We start from the raw sequence: 24001 nt of genomic DNA on the forward strand, positions 1-24001 counted from the left end.
TTCTAAACATACATCTCAGTGAGGTATTTCATTTTGCAGTGGATCATAAGAAATTAAAGGATTGGAAATAAAGTAAAAGAAGGGAAGGGAAGGAAAAAAGAAGAGGAAAGCATCCTGGAAGACTTCTGAAAATTAGACCCTAAATATGAAATAGGGCCAAAGCCAGTGGAACCCACTGAATGAGATGTTTAAATAATGCTCTGGTCATCCTGTGACACTTTAGCAGAAGATTAAGGGCAAAGAACCATCTGCAGGGTGGCCAAATCCCTCTCCTGCCAGTGCCCTTGGCTCAAGGGTCCGAGACAGGGAGACTCCTGGGGCCTCTCCCTGCAGCCTGCATCTCCCCAGCAGGAGCTCAGTGCTAGGGAGATAGGAGTGATGCCTCCCTGGAGGCTGTAGCAGGTGGGAGAGGGAAGGGCAGGCGCAGGCTTTCCTGTGGCTGAGACACTCAGTGTCATGATTATACTGTCCTTTGGGAACATCGAGATTGGAGCCAGCAGTGGAGATCACTCCCTCGATTTGGGTTTCAATGTGCCAACAGCAGTTCTGCAATCAGGTTACACAGGTAGGAGTATGTCAGGAAAGATATATGAGTTAAACACAGGGCATGGTAAAAATCCCCTTCCCGGGCTAGAAATAGACAAGGTCCCTGGCCTTGGGATAAGGAGTAATATAATGCACTAATTACTCAGGCTATCTTGGACCAGTAAACTCTTACATAAAATCTGAGCGTTGTCTACCGATAATTTGACAAAATAATACAAACAACAATAATGATAACAGAAACACTGCCCTGCCTGAGGAGGAAGTGGTTTTCTGAGTCCTGCCTTTCCTGACACTGAAACTGAATGCTGGCATTGTATCGTAGAATTCCTGACCGAATGTGGGGAGCAAATTCCCTTGTTGTTCCACCTTCTTAATAAAAGAAGCAATGAAAACTAGAACATTCTCGTATTCTCTATCCTCTCTCTTTTTCTCTCTCTATCTCTGAAACTCCTTCCCTGTTGGCAAAACAAAGCATTAAAAGACTACAGTGTTAAATTTGGAGAGAAAAATACCAATTTCAAATATTTATGAATAAACCAGACTAAGTAAATTCACAGCCTTTGAATAGACTTAAAATCCAAAAATGGAAGACTCCAAGGGAGAGCCAGTAGAAAAACAGGAACAAAGCAAGATTAGCAGAGTCACGAGTGCACTCCAGCAACTTGAGAAACCAGCAACTTAAGAAAGCCAGTGCTTCAGGGATTTTTGACAGCTTTTTACTAATGAAATGAAATTTAATGGTAGGTCCTTGTCATGGGTTACCCCTAAAAAAAAATGAGAGTCAGGAAGAGCTTATGAAAGGGAAGTGGAAATAGTTGGTATCACAGCTAACTTTCTTTATAGGGTCCTAAGAGGCATGCTTCTGAAGCAGGGCCCCTTTGCAGCAATTCTGACAAGAGCAAGAGGAAACAACTCCACGGGCACTTACCGGGTCTCCGCCAGAGGCAAAGGAGATGGACTGCATGTGATGATTCGCTATAATCTGCCAGGTCCAAAACAAGAAAAGAGATGTGCCGTTATTACCTTTCCCATGTCTTGGAAAACTTACTGTTTGTTGGCAGGAAATACAAATCCACAAGGATTCCTGATAATTGGTAAAATTCATACCCAATGAAAATAACAATTATAAAAGTAATAACAATAGATAACCCTGAATGAACTTTCACAACGTCAGACGCTCATCTAGCTGCTTTGCCAGAATTATCTCATTTAAGTCTCACAGCAGCCCTATAAGGTAGGAACTATTGCAATCCCATTTTACAGATGAAGAGCCTGAGGCCCAGAGGGGCTAATCAGCTGGCTCAAAGCTCTACAGCTAGTTAAAGGCAGAGCTGTGACCGAACACAGGGGATCTTAACAACCATGACTCTTTGAGAAGGAAAACGTCTCAACCACACACCAAAACATGTCAACTGTGCAGTTTCTGTTTCCAAAGACACATGAGGTCTTTGGTACAGACCCCATAGCTGGAGTGGAGGGAAGTGTGGCTGTCTCCTACTTCATCCCATTTGTATCATGAGCACATGAATTAGAAAGCCGGCATCCAAGATCAAAATTGGTGTCCTCTCAGGCACTCTTGTAATTTATCAATTTAAAAACCACCGAGGATGTTCCAAGTTAATTTTAAATTGGGAAATTTCCATTAGCTTTATAAACTGCAGCATACGGTGGGATTTAGTAGACACTGAGTAAATTAGGAGCTGCCCTAAATTTAAAAGGCTACATAAGTCTTCCATGCTATTTTTATCTTTTTAAAGACAACATAGTGACATTGAAGTAAATTTCCGGGGGTGGGAACAGCACTCTCGTCTCCATCCCAGCATAACCAGGTTTCTTTCTGCACAGCCCCCTCAGGTCCTCGCCGGCAGGCAGGCAGAATTTACAGAGCTGTAATCCTACCATCCAAGGGATTTTTCCAACCATGCTCCAGTAAAACTCAAAGCAAAACTATAACTGAATTACAAGATAAAATTAGATATTTTTAAATGCCTACTTCACTTGTTGGCACTTGCAAAACTACTCAGGATCTAGAAAAGCCTGAGTATATCGATGAATAAAAACAACGAGTTCAGCTCTGTAGCCTGTACCCAAACCCAGCTGGATCAGACTAATAGCTGCCCTTTGCAGCTTTCTGAATTCTGCCTCTAGTCCAGGGGCAGAGGGCTCCCAAGAGAGCAATGAGGACATAGCAGTCCCCAGATGATGACAAACTATGACTTCTAAAGTTGTTCATTTTTTGCTTATTGAATTTTTTGTTTATTTAATTTTTGATTCTAAAGCAGCTCTAAAACTGGGGTTTGGAAATCAAAGTGAACACACAGATTTAAGAAAAAAATGGAAATCATATTTGGCCAACGTGACCGTTACTGCGTGATTGTATGTTGTCCCTTTGGGTAAGATAGACATTGAAAAGGAGAGTAAGAAAATTAGAGCTAATTAACTAAAGGATGTGTTTTGCTCTGAGGGTGTTTCATCTTGCTTCTTCTCCTTGAGAGCTCTGAAAAGGAGAGCTAGCTTTGCCTTTCTGCTGGCTCTCTGGTTTGCGAAGGGTCTGCCCACTCGGGCTCCTTGTATTTGCTACAGCCTGGCCCTTAACTCGGGAGAGGCAGAGGGATGTGAGCTCTGGGTCCTGCCAAACCTTCCTCAGACTGTGCTCATGTCACCCGAGCTGCCATTCCCCAGGCATCCGCCCAGCCCCACACTCCCTCCCACATCCACATAAACAAGGGCGGGACAATGAGACCTGGATACGCCCAACCAGCCCCCAACCCGAGGATGGGATGGCCAACCATGGTGACCTCATCGTTTCTGCTCTGAGAGTCTGCCTCTCTCTCCCTTTTTTTATTTTTTGAGGTAGAAGGGAGAATTAGGAGATAAGATCTCACAGAATTGAGGACTGTGGTCTGAGGATTCCTACAAACAAAAGGTATAGAAGCCACATGAATCAGAATGAAAGAGAACAGACTTGTGGTTGCCCAGGCAGAGGGGGCGGAGGGAAGGACTGGAGTTTGGGGTTAGCAAATGCAAACCATTATATATAGAATATATAAACAAGAAGTCCTACTGCATAGCACAGGGAGCTGGATTCAATATCCTGTGATAAACCATAACAGAAAAGGATTTTCAAAAGAATGTATATAAATGTATAATGGAATCACTTGGCTGTACAGCAGAATTAACACAACATTGTAAATCAACTATACTTCAGTTAAAAACAAAAAGATTGGAAGTGAGCGTGTGAGGGCAGCGCCGAGCAAGGTGCACCGTGAGCCACCACGGTGCTCAGCAGGAGGCAGCTCCAGAGAAATGCTGAGCCTCTTGCACGTTCTTAATCTGCCACCTAACGACTGGTTACCCATCCCTCGGAAGGGACGATGAGAAAAGACGGGATTATCCATCAGTTGAGTGAGGACAAAGGAATGGAGTGAGAAGTGGCATCCACTATGTCAAAACACAGCCCAGGTGTTGCCTCTCATTTCTATGCTAGATATAGAATTTATTTCAACATCTTGGGTTGGGACAGGGGTGCGGTGGTGTCCCATTCATCCTAAATGAAGCTGGGGATGCTGCTTGCTTACCTGGGGAATATGGAATCAATAAATATGAATATGTATAGCAACATGAAGGTACCCCTAGGCATCCCTGGTAACACACTGCCAGAGTCAGGAAGTGTGTCATTCAGAGGTCTGTGGATTGCCCATCCCTCTCCGTGTAGGCACATCCAAATCCCAGCTCACACTGCCAGCAGCAGAGGCGCAGACTGGGCAGAGCAAGTGAAGGATGGCTTCGCTCCACCTCCCACCTTTATGGTTTATGAGCATTTTCACCTCCTTTGCCTCCTTTGGCCTTTAGAACTCCCCTGCTGGTTTCAGGACAGCTACTCATACACCCACTTTCCCAGCTAAAGGAACTAACAATCAGAGAAACTTAAGATATAGACACTGAAGAAAAACCCAACTATCTTAACAGGGTTTTCCTCAGTAAGCATCGTCGTCCCCACCTCAGTCAGTAAGGGCCCCGTCCGCACTGGACATGCCACAGATGTGCCATACTGCACCAACCTATGACACTGTCAACTAAGAGAGGCTCCAAAATAACAACCCACGAAGAAGTAAAAAAATACTGCCAATTAAACCATGACATGCCACCATCTCAAAGATGATAAATCTGAAAATAAAATGTGGACGGTAGAACCAACAAAATACAATATTAAAGAAAGCAAAATAGGTCAAGGACATTGAGAGGAGAGGTGTGGGCATACACACACCTCTTTTTACACTATAAGTAAACTGATGCGTTCATGCATTATCCTCAAAAAAAGGTAATTTATAGCAGAATTCAAGAGACCCAATTCCATCTATCATTCTGTCAGCGACCTTTGGAAGTGGCCAGAGTTTGTGGACTGGTGAAGATTTTACACAAATGTGCTCCGCAGGGACCCAGTAAAGCTAGAAATGGGAAGCCTTGTGCAACAGCCATGGTTTGGGGGCTATGGGCAGGGCAGGGCCTGAGCACCTACAGACCTGTTTCGAGTCTGGGGTCCGCAGGTTCAGGCTGGCGGTGGATATGGTCAGGGAGATGCTCATCCCCGCAAACTGGAGGTTGCTCTTGCCCAGGATGCTGGACAACATTTTGCTCGGAGGCTGTGAAATCAAGCAGCATTATTTTAGCTTTCCGTTCACAGGAGGCCACACTGTCAAGACCTCTACGCTGTTATCTTCCATACCTTCAACCTCCACCGTCCCCTCTCATCGGGCACATGAAGGCAACATTCCAGGAATGAGCTGGGAGTGTGGGATCTGACACTAACATACAAACTCTAGAATACACAATAGGTAAACTGTAAAGCACCTAATATACACACACTGAGATGACGACTCTGCTGGAAGGTCAGAGGTGTCAGTACACCAGGCAGCTCCTGTTGGGGTGTGTCTCATGGGGTCACTCATAAGTCCCAGGAAGGCGCCACAGGCCAGGGCCTGAAGCTTTGCAGCCTCAGAAACCAGTTTCATCCTACCAGGAATCAAACTACTCAGGACCAGACTGAAATGGAGCAGCTCATGGGGCTGATGAGCAACTAAATGGTCCAGTTAAAACTCAGGGGTCTGGAGCCAGCACAAGGATGGACAGACCCAGTTCTGCTCTAACTGGTGCATCAACCAGCCCTTCAGAACTGTCCTTGGCACAGGGACCCACTAGCTGTCCCTTCCTTCCTTTTCAGAGTAGAACATGCCCTCTTTTGAGATGCCAATTAAGACTAGTTCTTAACCAAGCAGGCATCGCTTTTGAATCCCCTATCAGAGCTATTTAAAAATAGAGATGCCTGGGCCCCACCCCAGAGATTCTGATTTAGCATACCAGGGGTGAAGCCCAGAAATCGACATTGTTTCCACCACTTTCACCAAGAGGCCTGAGAGGGAACCCCGAGACTTGCTGGTAGGGTACCAAGTGGCTGTGAAAGACGAGGTTCCTTATTTCAGTTCTCAGATGCCCTCCTAGTTCCTGTATTCAAGATTCTGGAGCCTTGTCTGGCTTCTATGTCCCCTGTGGGCTGACTGGAACACAGGCTGGCACATCTAGATGAGTCTTCATCCAAAGTTCTCTGCCTGAAACCCAGTTGCTCTGAGGGCTCACAAATGTCTCCGGTCTACAAAGACAGAGCTGACCCTCAGCCCTGGGAGCAGCAGAGGCAATCACACAACCTGTCCCAGAGCCTCAGCCTCAGGACAGACTCGGAGATACTCACAGGGATGCGCTCGCCACCATTCAGTCCAGGCATAGAAAAGTCTGGATGGTGGATATTTAATTATGTATTCACTACACACTTAAGAAAAGAGTTTTTCTGAGCTTTGTCTTAATCCAGTTTTTTCCTTCTGGTCCAACCACCTCCAGGATGAAAAGGTCGAGTCCAGGGGTTGAACGTGCAGCCCGTGGAGCCAGGTGGCCTGAGCTTGAGCTCAGCTCCACCACCTTCTCGCATTGTGGGTTCTTATACTTGTGCCTCAGTTTTTAACATCTGTAAAATGGGGATATTCAACGGTGTTCTAGAGCTGTCTTGTTCCAGCTAATGAGAGACAATTATTAAATTTTTAGGAATTTTATGAGCTGGCCATTAAAAAGAGCTGCTATTAAAAATTAATTTATGTAAACTTACAATTAAATCAATTACATTTTTAAAAAAACAAACAATAAATACTCAAAACTCATCACTTCCTAATTGTTTCCACATTAACTATTACCTATGCTGTTCAGGTTATTTAGTGTGGACAATGTCCTTGTCCACTACATGTAGTGGGGACATTGTGTAAGGGTGACCGACCGCACATCTCTTCCCAACTCCACTTTAGAGATGTCAGGTTAGAGCTTGAAATCGGCCATTGTGGAAGCGTTTATGCCACAGAAACTGGCAAACGCAGCAAATTTAGTGCTTCTCAGTCTCCACCTCCAGCCCCAAGAGCCTGTTGTTAAACTATTACCAGCACACCACTGAGGTCATCAACCACAGAGTCGTTCTAATGAAATGAACTAATGTACATAAAGGCTGAGAAGAATGCCTGGCCCTGGTTTACATGTCTTTCAGTGTAGATCTGGGATGTTTATTTTGACAACCCTATCAGTTAGCCTTGAGAGCTAAATGTCCTCGTTAACCACATGGCAAGGAGGGAATATAAGCTCTTTTTGTTTTTAAAAGTGACAAGAGTCACTGTGAGTTATGCCCTTTAAATCAACAGATGTCTCTTGGCTCCCCTTTGCCCAGCAAAAAAAAAAAAAAAAAAAAAAGTGACAAGAGCCGGGACATGGAAAAGAGAAACGGAACAATTGTGTGTGATTAAAGATGCTGAGTGTTGACAGAAGAGAGAAGAAGTAAAAGAGACACAGGTAGGCACGGAGCCGAGAGAACAGTACCTTTCTTTTCCTGAAGGCTCCCTTGGCGCCAGGGACGGCTTCGCAAACCCGGCTGATGGCTTCCCTTAAGAGAACAGGAAGAGAGAGATCCATTTTATCCCATCCTTCAGGATTACATAACCCAGACGTTCTACACGTGCGAAAAACAAAACTAAGCAAACCACATCTTAGAGCCTCTGGCTGGCAGTATCCTAATTCTTTCTGTTGCTGTGGTTGTATCTTAAGGGTGGGATATGAATCGATGCCACACTTTCTTTTTTCTGTTTTTAATGTTTGGTTAAGATTATATTTTAGAAAATCAGTACCCTGAAGTGCTGAAGTGTACTCTTCTGGATGTCCTCTCCATGGCCATGGTCATGGCACAAGGCCCAAACCTAATCAAGCATTGCTATTGATTAAGATCTTTCTGAAGTGAGTCAGAATGTAATTAAAAGAAATTTGGTCCTCTGAGTTTTATTCCAGCTTGTGCAGTTACTAAATATCATAAAATCAAGAGGATTTTGAAGGAGGACAGGAACTCCAGGGGTACACAAATGAGCCAGAAATGAGGCTCTGCATAGGCATTTCTAAAGCATCTACAATGTGCTGGGCACTGTCTTGAGGAAGGAGGCAAGGAGCATTCTAGTACCAAGGGGGGCTGACAGAAGGACCAGCTGCAGAGGGTCTGACCCACAGGTCTGCCCGGCACAGGAGGGCACGGGAGCAGTGGGAGGGTGAAAAAGTAAGACTAGACAGAGACTGCTACAGTCCAGAAGCTGGAGGCTGGTGGGGACGTGGCTTGGGCAGGTGCTTGAAAGCAAGCATAGCTCAACTTTGTGACTCGGCCTCAGTGAGAAATAATGGGTGATATGCCAAAGGCAGCTCCAAAGTCAGGAGCCCAGAAAGGAGCTGGGTGAACTTCTCAACTCCCACATGGGGAAGGACAAAATAGTAAAAGAACACAGAAAAAAAAAAATAGGAATATGGAGAAACACTGAATGATAGAGAAGATAATAGGTCCTTAGAAACATTCCACAAACTTTCTCAGCTGAATACTTCTTGAAATTATTTTCTATCATCTAGAAACATAATTACTGTCACAATGCGATGCTTTTAAGGGAAATATGACCTTGTCAAATTAGGTGAGAGACTATTAAGATAAGCTTCACATTTGCCATTCAATTCATTGTACAGAGAGAAGAAAGAAATACTATTTTAAAAGTTCAGATGCCATAAAAACTATAGATTATGAATCACCATGACTCAGAAAAAGTTTGTTTGAAAGAAACAAGTGTTTTTTTGATGTTTATCCTTAGTCATTTATTTTATAATAATATTCTAAAAGTGGTTCTATCAAAATAATCATCCAAAGTATTTTCTAAAGGTAAATTCCTTATTGAAGAGAGTCAAGTTGTTTCTCTAGAGAAACATGTATAAAAAGTATCTATATTTTATCTGTTTAATTTTTAAAGCTTGATGTGTGTCTGCACTGTACTTATTATATTAAATGATACATTTAGCTGAGCAAAGCAGCTCAGTCCCTGATAGTCCCAATAGGCTGGAAAGACATTATTTGGTGGAAAGTTTCCAGTAAGTCATTCCTTAAATACCCCTAGTAAGCATCGTATTTCTTTTCCCATCCACTGACGTAGAGGATAAGAGAAAAAAATCAGTCTTGGATGACAGTTTTCAAAAAGGAAATGTCAAATGTCTAATATATTATATAGGTTACACATCATCAAACGTCTAATCTAGTCAGGCTATGAAGCTTGGGCAGAAGGCCTTGCTGCTTATGTGCCACTTTGGGAGACGGAGGTGGAAACAACCAGTGAGCATTAAGAGTGGGATTGTGGAGAAAATGTTGCAAATAATAAACATGGTCTATCAAACAAATCCTCCCACAGAGAGGCAAGCAAGCATCTCAGAGAACATTCAGAGACTCAATATTTTGGCCTTAAATTTTGCAAATGTAAGACGTTCCAGAAATTTATCAGAGCTCATGGACTCAAGAAAGTCCTAGGGATCCCCCCGTCAGCCAACCTTTAGAATTCCCAAAAAGATTTGCAAACCAAGCTGCTTTTCAGAAGAATGCTGTCCTTTCATCACTGGCAAAAATTTGTTTCTGATGCTCATATAAACTGTGTGTGTGTGAATTCTCACTTCAACCAGGTTGATGGTATCTATTTCTGTTTGAAATAGAAATGTAACATAACTATTAGTAATTGCAATAGTTAGATGACTGAAATTAGTAACTTGAACTCCAAAGTCTAATTTAAATATAACCATTCTTACCGTCTCTCCTTATTGCCTAGCAGAGTGCCTTTTGGTGAGTAGTGCTATTTTAATTGGTTCTTTTAGCAATAATTATTTAGCTTTGTGTAAATCCATTTAATCCCAGTTTGAGCCTCAGGTAGTGATTTTGCCCTGTTTTTAGTAATGGAGAGTGCTTCCTAACATTCTTTCCAGTAAGACCCCATTTTGGTAAGCCAACCCATGACCTTGGAGTTCAGTTAATATGAAAATGGAATATTTGGCACCTCCAGAGTCATCTGAAAGTAACTGAAGCCAGCCCCAAATGCTAACCCTTACTTTCTCATGAGTGCACCATCTTCCCCTTTTGTCTAAAATTCTCATCATTAGAGCCAGTACCTTTGATATTTTAATAGCTTTTTCATTAGAATGTAGTACTGGATCCTTTGAAATCACGCTGCACCATCTTACTCCCTACTCACCCATCTCATTGCTACCCACCCAGCCTCCCCAAACACACATACACACACACACACACATTCGTATTTTACAGACTAAAAAAAAAAAAAAAAATAGGACATCTGGGTTACTTCTACACTCATTCACTCCTATTCTAGTGTGGGGGGGGGGTGCAACAAACGAACACATATAATGGTAAATTGCAATCAATTTCATGAAGAAACAAGAAGGAGAGGTATGTAGAACGTGTGGATAAGTAGTACATGCCACCCGCAAATATGTCTCTCTGGTATAAGGATCATGTTGAGCTGAAGGCAATTAAGAAGAAGCAGATACAAGAAAAGTCCCTGCACTTCCCCTATTGGCCTAAAAGCAGGACATAAATTTGTAAAGGCATCCCCTTCCCCTCTCTACCAAGAAGGACAGACATTAATCACTGGAGACAACTCTAGACCCTGATCAACTAAGAGATGCACCAGAGGAATCTGCATAACAAACCTTGTTACTAGCTCTTATCTTCCATAAGTTTCCTCATACATTTACCTTCCCACAGCTTGTCACCCCCAGAAACTCAAAGTCTTTTTTTCTGTGTCTTGTCAATTCTGTACAGATTTTTCATCTTCGTTTAAGATATAAGCCCAAGTTCTAACCACTTCTTTGAGTTACTCATCACTGAATTTCACTGCGAGCATGTGCACTTCGTGCTTTAATCAAGTTTGGTTTTCTCTTGTTAATCTGTCTTCTGTTAGTCTAATTTGCAGGGTCCCAGCCAAAGAATATAGGAGGGCAGAGCACAAAAGTTTTTTTCCTTCCCTACAGAATAAATGCTGTAATGCATGTCAGTAGGGGTGAAGAGTTACCCAGTGAGTGGCATTTGAGTGCCTGGGCAACTATCCAGGAAAAAGTAAGTTGAGTTCCTATCTTATGCCTTACATGCAAATAAATCCTAGATGGATTGCAAATTTAATTTGTTTGTGATGAACCATAAAAGTACTAAAAGAAAATTGGGAAGACATTTTTAATCTCTGAATCTTAGAATGATACAGAAACCATAAAAGGAAATATTGACACAATATCATAAAAATAAAACTTTATGCACAAGAAAAAAATGGTAACATTTCACAGCCAAAGAGATAATTGTCCTAATATAAGTCAATAAGGAAAACATCAAAAACCCAATAGAAAATGAGTAAAAGATATGAACAAAGAGTTTACACAGGAGATAAATGGCACTTGAAAATATGAAAAGATTCTCAGCTTTACTCATAATAAGAATACAAATTAAAGCCTATACTAAAAGTCAATTTTCACAGCCAAAGATTTAAGCTTGATAAGAACTTGTTGGTAAAGTATCCCACATCAGTGAGAATGTAGCTTGGTGCAGCCTCTGTGGGGGCAGATTGGTCATATCCCTAACAAAACCCTTTCATCCAGCAGTTCTACTTCTGGGAATGCATCCTCTAAATACTCTCAGAAACAGGCCAGAAGATTCATGTACACACTATTGATTGCTGCAATGTTTTAATAGAATGATAGGAAACAATCAATACCTATCAGGGGCCAGTTCAATAAATTATGGTTCCTCAAAAAAATGGACCGTCAACAGCGTTGTTGATGGTGCCCTCTCCACTCTCACCTCCCTTTTCTCCTCAGCTCTCCCCAGGCCACTCTTGTTCCTACTAACTGTTCTGCAAAGTCGCCAACACCCTCCCTGGCACCAAATCGACAGGCAATCTGCTGTCCTCACTTCCTTGACACACTTCTTTTTCTTGACTTCTTGATCCCACAGTCCTCTGACGTCCCCCACCATCCTGGGTGCTCCTGGTCAGTTTCTCGCCTTCTCCGCGACTCTACCTCTAAATCACGGAGAGCCCCAAGGATCCGTTCCACCCACCTCCTATCTGTCCTCTGTGTGACCTGCATGAGTGGATGGTACAATCTGAGAACGAGTTTACTGCCCCAATGTCTTCTGTCTAAATCCACTCGGGGCCAGCTCCTCCCTGGCCCCGGACGGAGCCCTGGGCATGCCCCGTATCTAGTCCACTCATTTCCAGAGAAGAAAATATCCTCAATAACTTACAACTTACTCCATTTTCCTATTTTAGAGGTAAAAATTCTTAGCCTCAGCATAATAATAAAAACCCAGAACATCATTTAAAGTTAGAGCTCTCCTCCTTCCCTTAGCACTGTCTGGGGCTCAAAACCTCCCAGTGGTCAAAGAAGGAGGTGCCTCCCAACCTTCTGGCTGCAGTTTCTGACCCCTTGACTGGGATGGTGCTCTGGGGGTGCCTATGAAGAAGTCAGGGAGCACTGAGTGACACTGACAGCCCCGGCTGGGCCCTCTGGCCAGAGTTGAGGTTTGCAGCCAACTCCTCCCACAGCCACTTTCCTTGTTTCTTTAAGGCTCCTCCCCCAACCCCGGGAATATTAGGGTGCCCATGCTGTGAAATGGACAGCGTCTGTTCTTCATCTGCCCACACACCTTCCCCCTCCTGGCACCAACACCCATGGGGCAGGTCCAGCCTCTTGCTGCTGACACGGCCCCAATCTTTAGCAGTAAGCATTCCAGGGTGAGTTCAGTGGGCTCATGGCCCCATTAGGGTGCCTCCTGCCCACAGCACCTTCCATCAGCGGGAGGTAGTTTCTCCCCAAACACACTCACTCCTGCTTCAGGTCTCAGTGGTGTGGTCCAATGGGCTCCCCAGGCTCTGGGTGACACATGCCAAAGTCAGCGTCATTTGCTGAAAGCCCCTCACTCTATCTGAAGCAAGGGGGAACCACCTGGCCCCTCCCACATTAACAGGGTAGGGATCACAGGACACAGGACTCTAGCCAAAGAAATCCTCTCTGTAATTCCCAGCTTCATTCATTATACTTCCCAGGTGAGTGTTGGACAAATAACAGCAAAATAGATTCCCACGCCCATCTTGTCTTCCCAAACCCTGCCTGGGTGGTCCCACACCATAGCCCTTCGGGACTGCTGGAGCCATGCCCTGACTTGGATCTCAGCTAAACAAAGACAGAGTCTAATTTTACTCTGCAGTTACCTCCATCCACTCCTGTTCTAAGGTGTCTTATTGTCTCTAGCTCCAAAGGCCTCATTTGTCTTTATCTCCAGCCTCATTTGTCTTCCATCTCCCAGAATGTTGGTACCAAGATCTTATAGACAATTACCACATCCAATTGATATCTCCAGCTCATTGTCTAAAGTCTCCTCAGACTTAATCTTTTCAAACAAAGCCTTGACTGTCCCCACCAAAAGCATTCCTACCCTGGTCTTCCCATGGCGGAAAACGAGACCATGGTCCTCTAGAGAGCTGCCCTCACCCCCACCCAGGAACTGTCCTTGATCCTCCTGTGCCACGCCCACACCAAATCCATCACAGCCCTGACCACCATGGAGAAGGCAAGACATTCTGTGTTCTCAAGAAACCTACAGGGCAGCGGAGGAGATTAACAACTCATGGAATAGCCTAGAGAAAAAAGTAGCCACAGCATGGGCACTATTAACTACTAGAGGGCAATTCTGTCTTTCAGAGAAACGAGAGGGCATGTACACCCAGTCCACAGAGAAGCCTCATCACTAAAGGAGCTGGAAACCAGGGGCGGTAGAAGATCTCTGGAGAAAGTACAGATTGGAACTGGGCCCAGAGGAACAGCCTTGTCGAGCAGTGGCTGTGCCGGGAAATGGCAGACTGGGTCAGATTTGCAGAAGGACAGCAAAAAGAGGCAGAGGAATTTAGAATTCAGACTCAGGTCCGAGAAGCATCCAGGGATGTGCTGAGGGGTGATAAACAGCAGAGGCCTTTTAAATAGGGCTAATATGATCGAAACAGGATTGAACGGACATTAACCTAGCAGCAGTGTGCAAGACACAGAAAGGGCTGAGAAACAGCAGGCAGGGAGACCAGCCCAGACTTCTGTTGTGAAAATGACAATGAAAAGAGGCCCATTTGGAGAAGAAAACTCACAGGTCTGCCTGATCATGGAGAGTAGAGCTAAGGGTAGGACTATAGACAGCTCACTCTCACCGTGGGGACAGCCTCTCTCCCTCTCCAAGGAGGCATGAAAGCAGCCGATTATCTCCATCGTGAAGCCATGAGACAGGCAGGCAATGTATGAGAGCCAACACACAGCAAGGATGGGGCCAGGAGGCTGCCAGCCAGGGTGAGAGGGCATGTGGGGGCTCAGAGTGCTAAGAGGAGCACTTAGAGCAAATGGCTTCTTCCCAGCTTCATCCGCACAAATTAATCAAAACTTCCCAGCACCTACAACCTAAAGCATCATACAGAGTTAAATACAATTTTAGGCATCAAAAATACCTTAATTTGTCGAAAGTAATTTCACCAGAACAGGTTGAAACCACTTAAATCTTCCAACAATAGGTATGTTGCAAGCATAAGTATAGCCATGAATTTTGAAATCTGTGCACCACTTGAAAAATCAGTGAGATGCCAAAGCAAGTTCCCTAATTGTCATAATTTTACAGTCACCCCTGCCATTTTTATCCCAACATTCCCAATGTTTGTGATTTGCCCCAGACACACATACATAGTAGGTGTCAATAACTACTGATTGATGATTATTAAACAGATGCAAAAAAAAACCAGTATCCTATAATTTCTCATTTTGAAAAAAAGCCCAACAGGAAACTAGAAAAGAGATTCCTTAACCTTGCTGTACAATATCTCACAAAATGAAAGATAAACCCTTAGGATTGCTAAAAATGTAGAACCAAAGAATAAAGCCCTCCCGAGACAATATTGAAGCTAATATTCCTAATGGTTTAAATAACTAAAGTTCGCTCAAGGTCACAGGTGGTGTCACAGACATCTTTGTTTGAGAGATCAGGGACTTGCTTCGTTCTTATGAACACTTTCAATGAATTTTCTTTTCCCTTTTAAAATTCTAACCGTTGGGTTAGAAAAAGTTCTCTACTCCCAATTCAGCTGCTTCAAGATGCTGATAAGCCAATCAAAAAGAAAGTTACACCTCATAATTGCTGTTTATGGCAGGTACAATTTTATAAAAAGCAAGGTCTCAAATAATCGGGATGGGTCCACCCAACCGCACTGTGCTCCAGGCAAGATGGTGCCACTTGCCTTCAGAACGCCAGCCACGAAGGGGCTGAAAGGGGCTGCCCAAAGTAGCGTGGAATCCACAGACCTTGGAAACCTTGCATATATCCGTCTTTACTGCCAGCTTTTTGGAGAGATGCATCTTCTGAGATCAACTACCACAAGCTCTAAAGAGCCCAACTCTGCTGATATCTGCTTCCTAATAGCAAAGCGGAAATACAGGAGAAGCAAGCAAACCTGACCCCAAAGTCTCTGACCCTTTGGATACACATACCAAAAACACAAGGGGACCTGACTTTTGCCAGGCTCTGTTCTATGTGCTTTCATGGGATGGCCTCATTTAATCCTCACACATCCTTGGAAGGTAGGAGCATTGATGCTGGTTTTATAGTTGAGGAGATGGAGGCACAGAGTAGTTAAGCAACGTGCCTGAGATCACACAGCCAGCAAGCGCCTAAGCCTGCTCAGAGCCCAGGGAGTGAACCCACAGCTTTAAGAACCGGCCACGTGGGAGGTCCACGGAGATGGCACGTTTTCTGAACTCCAGTCTCTCTCTGGACCTAGGGAGAGCCCATCTGCTTGTTCCTCAGCAAGGTCACCCACAACAGGACTCAGAATCTTAGAGTTCTAACAATCACAGGACCACGTAAGGCCTTGGAAATCCTCAACGCCAATTCTAACCCACCAGAAGTGGTGTGCAAGATGGGAACCGTGGGAACCAGAAACCAGGTGCCATATGTACTAAATCTACCTTGAGTGGATAAACAAACCACGTTCAGAGGGCTCAAGTGAAACTGTGCTGGGAGTGAAAAAGAGCAGGGACACACACACAACATCAACCAGCCTGAACAAAATTATGTGGCATGAAGGAGATCAGACAAAGAAGAGTATGTGCTGCATGATTCCAGGCATATAAAAACTCCAGGAAATGCACACTAATTATAAGTGCTGATGCTGTGTGGGTGTCTGGGAGGCAGCAGGAGGCAGGAAGGGGCCTGTTCCCATACTCCCTGGGAGAAGCCTAGGCCCAGGATTTCCCATCATGTCCCCCGAAGGGCAGGGCAGGCCTCCATCACCAAGTCTCTCTGTGGCTCTAGTCTTGACTGAACCGCCTAAACCTGGACCAAACAAACACTTGGTCTTCCTTCCCTCCATCCTCTGTGTTCACTTTTCTTTGTAAAATGGCAGCTACATCATTGTGGGTGACACTTTGGCCAGGCAGCTCAGACACCTGGGCCATGCCTGATCCTGTGCTGTGCTCTCTACCGCACTGCAGACTGAGAACCCATTTCCCAATGAGATCTTTCCTTTTAGGATCCTGTGGGTGGAGGGATGCAGGTCTTGGAGCAGGCAGCTAAAAATAGGCTCAGCCAACAGGATCTTGAATGCAGCCCTGTTAACAGCCCTGTGTCACACACAGACACGTCCTCTGACATTATTTTCTGTATAGCATGACATTTTGACATCTTAAAGAACTTTTCTAGCTGGGGAGACACCACCCCTCTGGGGTTAGTCAATTCTTAGAGACAGCAAAGGGCCCGGTCGGATCACCTATGACATGCAGATTAACCAGTGCAGGGCCAGGCCTCCTCTCCTGGCCCCTGCACCCCCAGAGGCAATATTCCTCTGCCTTACTCATCTCAGGACCAGATGCCAGGCAACTGCGACCAGCCCTATAGCTCAGAGCCCGCAGGAGGTGCCCAAACTAGCCATCCTGAGCTGTCCACCCTGCCCTGCCTTGCCTTTCCCATGGAGACCCCAGTAAAGGCTCTGGCCTAAACCTCTCTCCTGTCCTCTGCCTCCTGCCCACCCTGGTGTTTCCCCCTGTGGCCCCCGATATCAAGGTGCACTGGGAAGCGGGGAGCTCACGCCAGCCTCACAGCAACTCCGGAGGCCGTCTCAGTCAGACAGCTCCTCCTCTCTACTCTTGGTGGGGGGCGGGCCCTCTTTTTTTTTTTTTTTTTTTTGCGGTACGCGGGTCTCTCACTGCTGTGGCCTCTCCTGTTGCGGAGCACAGGCTCCGGACGCGTAGGCTCAGCGGCCATGGCTCACGGGCCCAGCCGCTCCGTGGCACGTGGGATCTTCCCGGACCGGGGCACGAACCCGTGTCCCCTGCATCGGCAGGCAGACTCTCAACCACTGCGCCACCAGGGAAGCCCGGTGGCGGGGGGGGGGGGGGGGGCCCTCTTAGTGAGCTCTCCCTTTCGGGGCAGCTGCTGAGGGTCACAGGCGGTTGAGGAGTCCTGGGGAGTCAGAGGAGGGGAGGGGAGGGGAGGGAGAGCCAGGTGACTCTGCCCACCCACACACCCACGCCCACCTCTTTCGGCGGTCTACTTCGCTGGTCCCAAAACGTCCTCCCTTGTCACCATTTTATTAATAAGACAACGACAGATTATTATATAACTCTAGAAGACAAGCAGCATGGAATTCAGGAAGCCAAAGTACAAATTCCTAGAAATAAATGCTCCATAGACACAATGGGTTGCTTTTCTCAGAAATATGTTTAATATCAGGAAAGAGCTACAAGGCAATCAGTCAAAAGGATGATTGCCGGGCCCCGTGGGAAAGGACAGGGAGGCCCCCAAAGTGGTGCGGAAGTGCAGGACAGGGGCCAGGGGAGGAGCCGCAGGAGGGACATGAGCAGGCCAGCTGGCTGGCGGAGGGTTGGAGAGTTCGGAGCACGGGAGTCAGCACCCCCCGCTGCCGTGGGCCTCAGAGGTGGCGAGGAGTGCTCCTGGGGCATGGGGCCCCCCCTCCGCGGATCCTCAGAAAGTGCCTTTCAGTGAGAGCACATCTGCAAGGCAAGAGAGCACATGCTGGTTTTATTCGTCCTCAGGTATAAATGGTGTTAATCCCACCCCTTCCTGGGGGAGGCACAGCTTCATGGTGGTTTTTATCTAGACAAGCTCTGTTTCCTTTCTCTGATCATTCAACGAGCTCCATTCATCATAGGCTCCTCTATTTGGAGAGAGTTCCCTTCTTAGTCCTCTTGTCTGGCTTTCTGTCTGTATTTGGCTGTTTCTATGTAGGTGTGAAAACGAAGTCCCTCTGGTTGAACTTGTGGAGGAGAAAGGACAAGAGGGCACAAGACAGGGCCGTGAGGGAAACATTAGAGATAAACTTTCAAAGAAATATACTTGGGCAGTTGCTGTGTGGAGGTAATTCTCAATTTAAGAGGCAGAGCGAGAGGGGACTGGGGATCTGGGACCTGGAGGGTGGGTGTTCAGGCTCCCTGCAAATGAGGAATTTAAGCTGTAAGAAGGGGGCTCGCACGCACACACACACACACACACACACACACACACACACACCGTGCTAAGTCAGCACCCCAAGAGTGAGGGAGCTAGCCTCTGCTGTGTGCCTCCACGGCCCTCATCTCCCTGAGCTGCCACCCCTGAGATGTAGGCACCATCCTTCCCCTTGGGGAAAAATAAACTAAGATAAAAGGAATTAAGCTCAGAGAAGGTACTTAATTCTTCCCAGAATCACATCGTATTAGAAGAGTCAAAATCTGAATTAGATCCTCAAGCCTCCACAGCCGGGCCTTTCCCAGCCCTGAGTCTCCTTAGAGGCTGTGGTGGGGAGGCCCTGGCCACCTTAACTCATCAGATGCACCCAGTGACCCAGGGGCCATCCTGCCATCAGCCTCCATGAGCAAAGAAGCGGGCACCCCACGGTCACACAGGAAGAAGGGACGAGCCCTGTCAGGCCGGGACATCCGGGTGTGGGTTGTGATCTTGCCCCGTTGTCACAGTGCACAACCACCAGGGGCAGCACCGCTGGGTGTGCAGCACTGCTCGGTGACACTGGGCACGGCTCCAGAACCCTGAGACTTCGTCTCTCGGGAGGATGCTCAACACTCCCGAGCTGCCTTCCAAAGCTACCCAAGCACATCATCGGGTCCACACAGAATCCCATGAACACACACGATGGATGGGCGCACAGCATTGATGAGCCAGGTCAGGAGAGGGCCTTCAGATGCAGCATCTCACTAAGACGACCAGACACGGGGGGCAGACATCAAACCCCTGTCCATTTCCCTCTGCTGGGGAGGCCGGCAGGTCAGCCGAGACCACGAGGCCAGCACTGGCACTGGGGTGGGCCTCGGCCAGCCCTTCCCTCATGGGGCTCGAGCGTGTGCAGAGCAGCCAGACCCTGTGGGCAGCAGGGACAGACAAGAAGAGCCGTCCGCACAGGGTGGGCTCAGAACTGACATGAGAAGGGAAACCAAATGCACGAAGTGAGGAGAAGGAAGGACCACATCCAGCCCCACACTATGTGACATGGTCTCAGAGAAAGGAAAGACCACGGGTCTCCAAGTGCAGGGTCAGAGCAGGGAAATCCTTGGCCCTCTGGGCACAGGCTGGCTCCCCACCCCGGGGGTTTTGGCAGGCTCTCTGTTGAGAAGAGTGCCAAGCCCAGTGCAGGAAAGGGGAGGGCAAGCAAAGACACAGAAATGAAGAGAAGGGAGGTTGGGCCTGGAAGGCAGCTACAGAGCACAGAGGATGCCCAGAAGCAAGACCTTGAACGGAAACCAAGGATGCAGGCAAGTAAGCCACAAGGGTGGTGTCATGAACGCTGGGGGAAATTGTGTTGTTGAAGAGACATGAGGAAAAAAACTACTGGGAAGTAATATGAAGGTCTGGTAATGTAGAAACAAATAAGAAAGACTCTTTTCCTTCCAACAGCAGTGAGCACATAGAAAGGGGAATAGTGGGGTGAAGGGTGGGGAACCCCATGCACATCGAGGCCAAAACTGTGCAAGACACAGGATGGAGTGTAACACGTGGGGCACGGCCTGCATGAAGACAAGCTAAAATGTTACCACAGGACATAACAAGGTCTGAATAAACGTCCCCAGATATAAAGACATACTAATATTAAATGTAAATTCTCTCCAAAGCAATAAATTAATTTGATTATAATTGTAATCCTAATGAGATCTTTTTGCACTGAGCAGTATGATGTTAGACTGCATAAGAAAGTTCAAAAATTGTGAAGAAATGTTTTTAAACAGAAAGAAAGTCTAGCAAGGGGCAACACCTCCTATGAAATCAGAAATATGATACCATCACCACAAAGATCAGAACCGTAGGTTATTGGTACACCAAAGAAAAATCCATCAGCGGACTTAAATAGGGCCCAGAAACAGAGCCAAAGAGATAAGGGAATTTAATAGATGATAAGGTGGAATTTCAACTCAGTGGGACATTCCAGTTTGGGCACCTGTATCTTATTACAGGTGAAAAAAAGACCCAAATATAAAAAGTAAAGTGAAATATTAAAAACTCATTAGTATAATCTCACAGTGAGGGAGATATTGTGTTACAAAATATTTCCAGTACATATAAAATGTGCAAAAAGTGCCCCAAAATTGATAAGAAAATGAAAAAGTACCCAATAGAAAAACAGGCAAGTGATGTAAAAGTGATTCATTAAAAAGGAAATGAAACCGGCCAACAAATATGTGTGAGAAGATGCCACCTTTCTGGAACACAAAAACCTCAAAGGAAAACAACAGCAACATTGTTTTGACCATAAAACTAGTAAATTAACAACATTAAGACCCCGTGCTACAAATTTGTGAAGAAAGGACTGCGTTCAAAAATTGCTCGAGATGGTGTGAACTTGAGAAGCGACCCTGTAGCAGCCCCACATCGAAGAATCCTATGGAAATCAGATCTCCAGTGCAAAGGATAGAGACCCGTGTGACCTTGCAGCGTGGCTTTGTCCAGCAAAACAACAAAAATGGGAGGAGTTGACTAAATTGTCATGTAGCCATAATGACTTGCAACTATAAAAAAATGAGTTAGACCCAAAGCTACTGATCTGTTCCTAAGGAAGGCAAATTGTGGAGAAATGAGTGTAGTACCAATCCGTTTTTACAAACAGATGGGGAGTTCCTATGTGTGTGTTTGTGTGTATGTGTGTGCTATATGTGTGTGGTGTGTGATATGTGGTGCATCTGTGTGTGTGTAGTGTGTGAATGCAAAAAAATGTGGTTACCTGTTACCTTACCTCAAGTAGGTGTGATTGGAACAGAGAGAAACTTTATCTTTTCTTTCTGTACTTCTATACTATTTGACATGTTACAATAAGCATCTATGTTTTAATCAAATTTTTAAAAGAAAAAAAGTTTAATAGAACAAGAAATTAGTCCATGTGGTCACATGCATCAGTAATTCATTCTTTTTTATCACTGAGTGGTATTTATAGCAGGTACATACCAGAATTTGTTTATTTATTCATTGGTTGATTGATGGTTGAGTTGTTTCTAGCTTGGGTCTATCATGAATTATAAGGCTATGAACACTGACCTACTATGGACATAAGTTTTGCTGGGTTGTATGGTAAATTTATATTAACTTATTAAAAAAAAACTGCCCAACTGTTTTCCAAAGTGCATCCCTACCAGCAATGACACACAACAACATGGGGGCCCTCAGAGCATTGTGCTGAATGAAAGAAGGCAGACGCAGAAGACCTCATTTGGTATGAATCTATTTATGTGAAATTATAGAAAAGGCAAAATTATAGGACCAGAAAGTGCTATGGTTGCCTGGGGCAGACTTGGGGATGGCTATTGACTACAAAAAGCATAAGGGAATTTGGAAGGGGAGATAAAAATGTTCTGTGTCTTCTTTGTGGTGGTAATTAAATGACTATACAATTGCCGACATTAATCAAACTGTACACTTAAAATGGATGGATTTTATTGATGTAAGTCAGACCTCAATGAATCAATGAAACATTTATAGTCACAGAAAAAACTTTTAATAAAATAAGAAACATAGCCTACACTTTGACCACCACTGCACACTAAGGTACATATCCCAGAGGAATGATGCACACGTTCCCTGGAAGACACGCACAAGAATATGCATAGCAGCTGTGTGGTATCACACTCCCTGGGTACCACTCATCAGTAAAAAAGAACAGACAACAGCAGGAATTAAGGTCAAAGAGAATATGATGAGGGAAAGGAAAAAGGCAGGCACAAGTACAGCCTGTATCCTCCCATTTATGAGAAGTTCAAGAACAGGGTGGGGTTTTACCAGCTTGGGAAGGCACAGAGGGCATTCTGGGGTCTGGTAATGTTCTAAGTCTTGATCTAGGTGTCAGCTATTCAGCGTGTGCACGTGTAAAATTCCAGTGAGTTTTACACTGAATATTTGTGCACTCTACTGGAGGTATGTTATACCTCAACAAATTCATTGTTAAATACAAAACAAGAATGAAAAGTCACAGAGGAAAACCAGCCAGCATGACTGGAATGTATTCTGCTCTGTCATTAGGACCCAATGTAGCTTTTGAAGCTAGAGAAAAAGGGGATGAAAATAGTTTTGGAACAGTAATATGATCTTATTTAAGGAGAAACTGGAGGAAGAAGTGATGCTGGGCAAATACTTAGGGGTCTAATGTGAAAGTGAGTCTCTGTGGTAAAGAATCCTGGGAAGAGCTGAGGTGGGATGGAAGGAAGGTAGGAACCCGAGAAGCATTTTCAAGAAGAGCACACACAATTTGAAGACACTGACTCTGAGGCTGGTGACGGGGTGATGTTATTGTCAAGGTAGGAAGATTGTAAAAGTAATAATAATAGCCCCAACTAACACTTTTGGAGTGTTTGCTAAGCGTCTGGCCCTGTTCTATGATTTTGAGCATATTAATATTTTAATATGGTAGGATCATTATGATTCCCATTTTACAGGTGAAGAACCTAAGACCAGAGAGGTTAAGTGGCCTGTCTGAGGTCACACAGCTGGGAGGTGGCTGTGGGCAGTGGATCTAGTTTGTAGCATAAGCCCTGGATGCTGGAAGAAATTGTACGAATCCAGACTGGGGCACCTGGCATTAGAGTCACAACAAACACCTATCACCTACGAGGGGATCAAATGTAAACTCATATGCGAAAGGAATTTGAAATAAAAAAGCAAAACACTCTACAAGTATAAATGATCATTCCTGTTGAAGCCACAATGAGATGCCATGTCATACCTATCAGGATGACTATTGTTAAAATAAAATTTTAAACTAAACCTAAAATAGTAAGTGTTGGCAAGGACGTGGAGAAACTGAAATACTTGTGCATTGCTGGCAGGAACGTAAAATGATGCTGCTGCTGTGGGAACTGGTATGAAGGTCACTCAAAAAATTAAACATATGATCCAGCAATTCCACTTCTGGGTATATATCAAAAAAATTATATACATATATATATATATATATATATATATATATAAAATATATCTCTCCAAAAAAGCAGGGACTTGGGTATTTGTACACCCATGTTCATAGCAGCACTATTCACAATAGCCAAAAGGTGGTAGCAACCCGTGTCCATTGACCAGTTGAATGGATAAACCAAATGTGGAATATACATACAGTGGAATATTATTTGGCCTTAAAAAAGGAGGAAATTGACACATGCCACATGGATGAACTTTGAGGACGTTCTGCTAAGTGAAATCAGCCAGTTATAGAAAGATAAATACTGTATGATTCCTCCTGTATGAGGTCCCTAGAGGAGTCAAATTCACAGAGACATAAAGTAGAATGGAGGTTGCCAGGGGCTGAGGGGAGCAAAGAATGGGAAGTGATTATCTAATGGGGACAGAATTCTAGTTTGGGAAGATGAAAATGTCCTAGAGATGGTTGATGGTGATGGCTGCACAACAATGGAATGTACTTAACGCCACTAAGCTGTACAGTTAAAAATGGTTAAATGGTTAAAATGGTAAATTTTATGTTTAGCCAAAATAAAAACAACAACAACAACAACAATC

General features: G+C 44.9%; 1 protein-coding gene across 2 annotated transcripts in view; it reads right to left on the reverse strand.

Moving 5' to 3' along the window:
* The window catches only part of SHC3 (SHC adaptor protein 3), a 141730-nt gene that overhangs the window by 54870 nt on the left and 62859 nt on the right, over positions 1-24001 (reverse strand). For both annotated transcript variants that reach the window (XM_060013535.1, XM_060013534.1), the window contains exons 3-5: positions 7453-7516; positions 5070-5189; positions 1475-1528 (exon numbers count right to left, since the gene is read on the reverse strand). In XM_060013535.1, the coding sequence (XP_059869518.1) occupies positions 1475-1528; positions 5070-5189; positions 7453-7516 (238 nt within the window). The remainder of the gene's footprint in view (positions 1-1474; positions 1529-5069; positions 5190-7452; positions 7517-24001) is intronic.

This window comes from Delphinus delphis, chromosome 6 (genome assembly GCF_949987515.2).
Source record: "Delphinus delphis chromosome 6, mDelDel1.2, whole genome shotgun sequence".
NCBI classification, from domain to species: domain Eukaryota; kingdom Metazoa; phylum Chordata; class Mammalia; order Artiodactyla; family Delphinidae; genus Delphinus; species Delphinus delphis.